Source organism: Odontomachus brunneus, unplaced genomic scaffold (assembly GCF_010583005.1).
Source record: "Odontomachus brunneus isolate Ranch 3 - 2012 unplaced genomic scaffold, Obru_v1 Obru_scaffold_139, whole genome shotgun sequence".
Lineage (NCBI taxonomy): Eukaryota > Metazoa > Arthropoda > Insecta > Hymenoptera > Formicidae > Odontomachus > Odontomachus brunneus.
In genome coordinates, this window is record NW_022639589.1 from 299,109 (window position 1) to 299,376 (window position 268).

Sequence of the window (268 nt, forward strand, 5' to 3'; positions counted from 1 at the left end):
TGTACTGCGTACAATTTGGATTCTATATAAATGTCCGTAACATTTCGAAACGTGCATTTCGTTTCGTGAGTTGGTACATATATTTAATGTATAATGTTTACAATTTATAATGTTATTATAATATTTTAAAATCATATAATTAATATAATATTAAGAAAAATCGATAGAGGATTTGTATACACAGAAAATAAATGTGTTTTACTTATGGCAATATCATGAATTATCATTCCTCTTTGGAGCGCTTCATTGAAAGTGTTTAATGTATATT

The 268-nt window shown here is 25.0% G+C and overlaps 2 protein-coding genes across 3 annotated transcripts in view; one reads left to right on the top strand and one right to left on the bottom strand.

Moving 5' to 3' along the window:
* The window catches only part of LOC116850252 (liprin-alpha-1), a 655,857-nt gene that overhangs the window by 182,704 nt on the left and 472,885 nt on the right, over positions 1–268 (top strand). The window lies entirely within an intron of this gene.
* Positions 7–268, bottom strand: part of LOC116850251 — a 1,700-nt gene continuing 1,438 nt past the window's right edge. For both annotated transcript variants that reach the window (XM_032828292.1, XM_032828293.1), the window contains one exon: positions 7–261. In XM_032828292.1, coding sequence (XP_032684183.1) covers positions 132–261 — 130 coding nt within the window. In that variant the 3' untranslated portion in view covers positions 7–131. The remainder of the gene's footprint in view (positions 262–268) is intronic.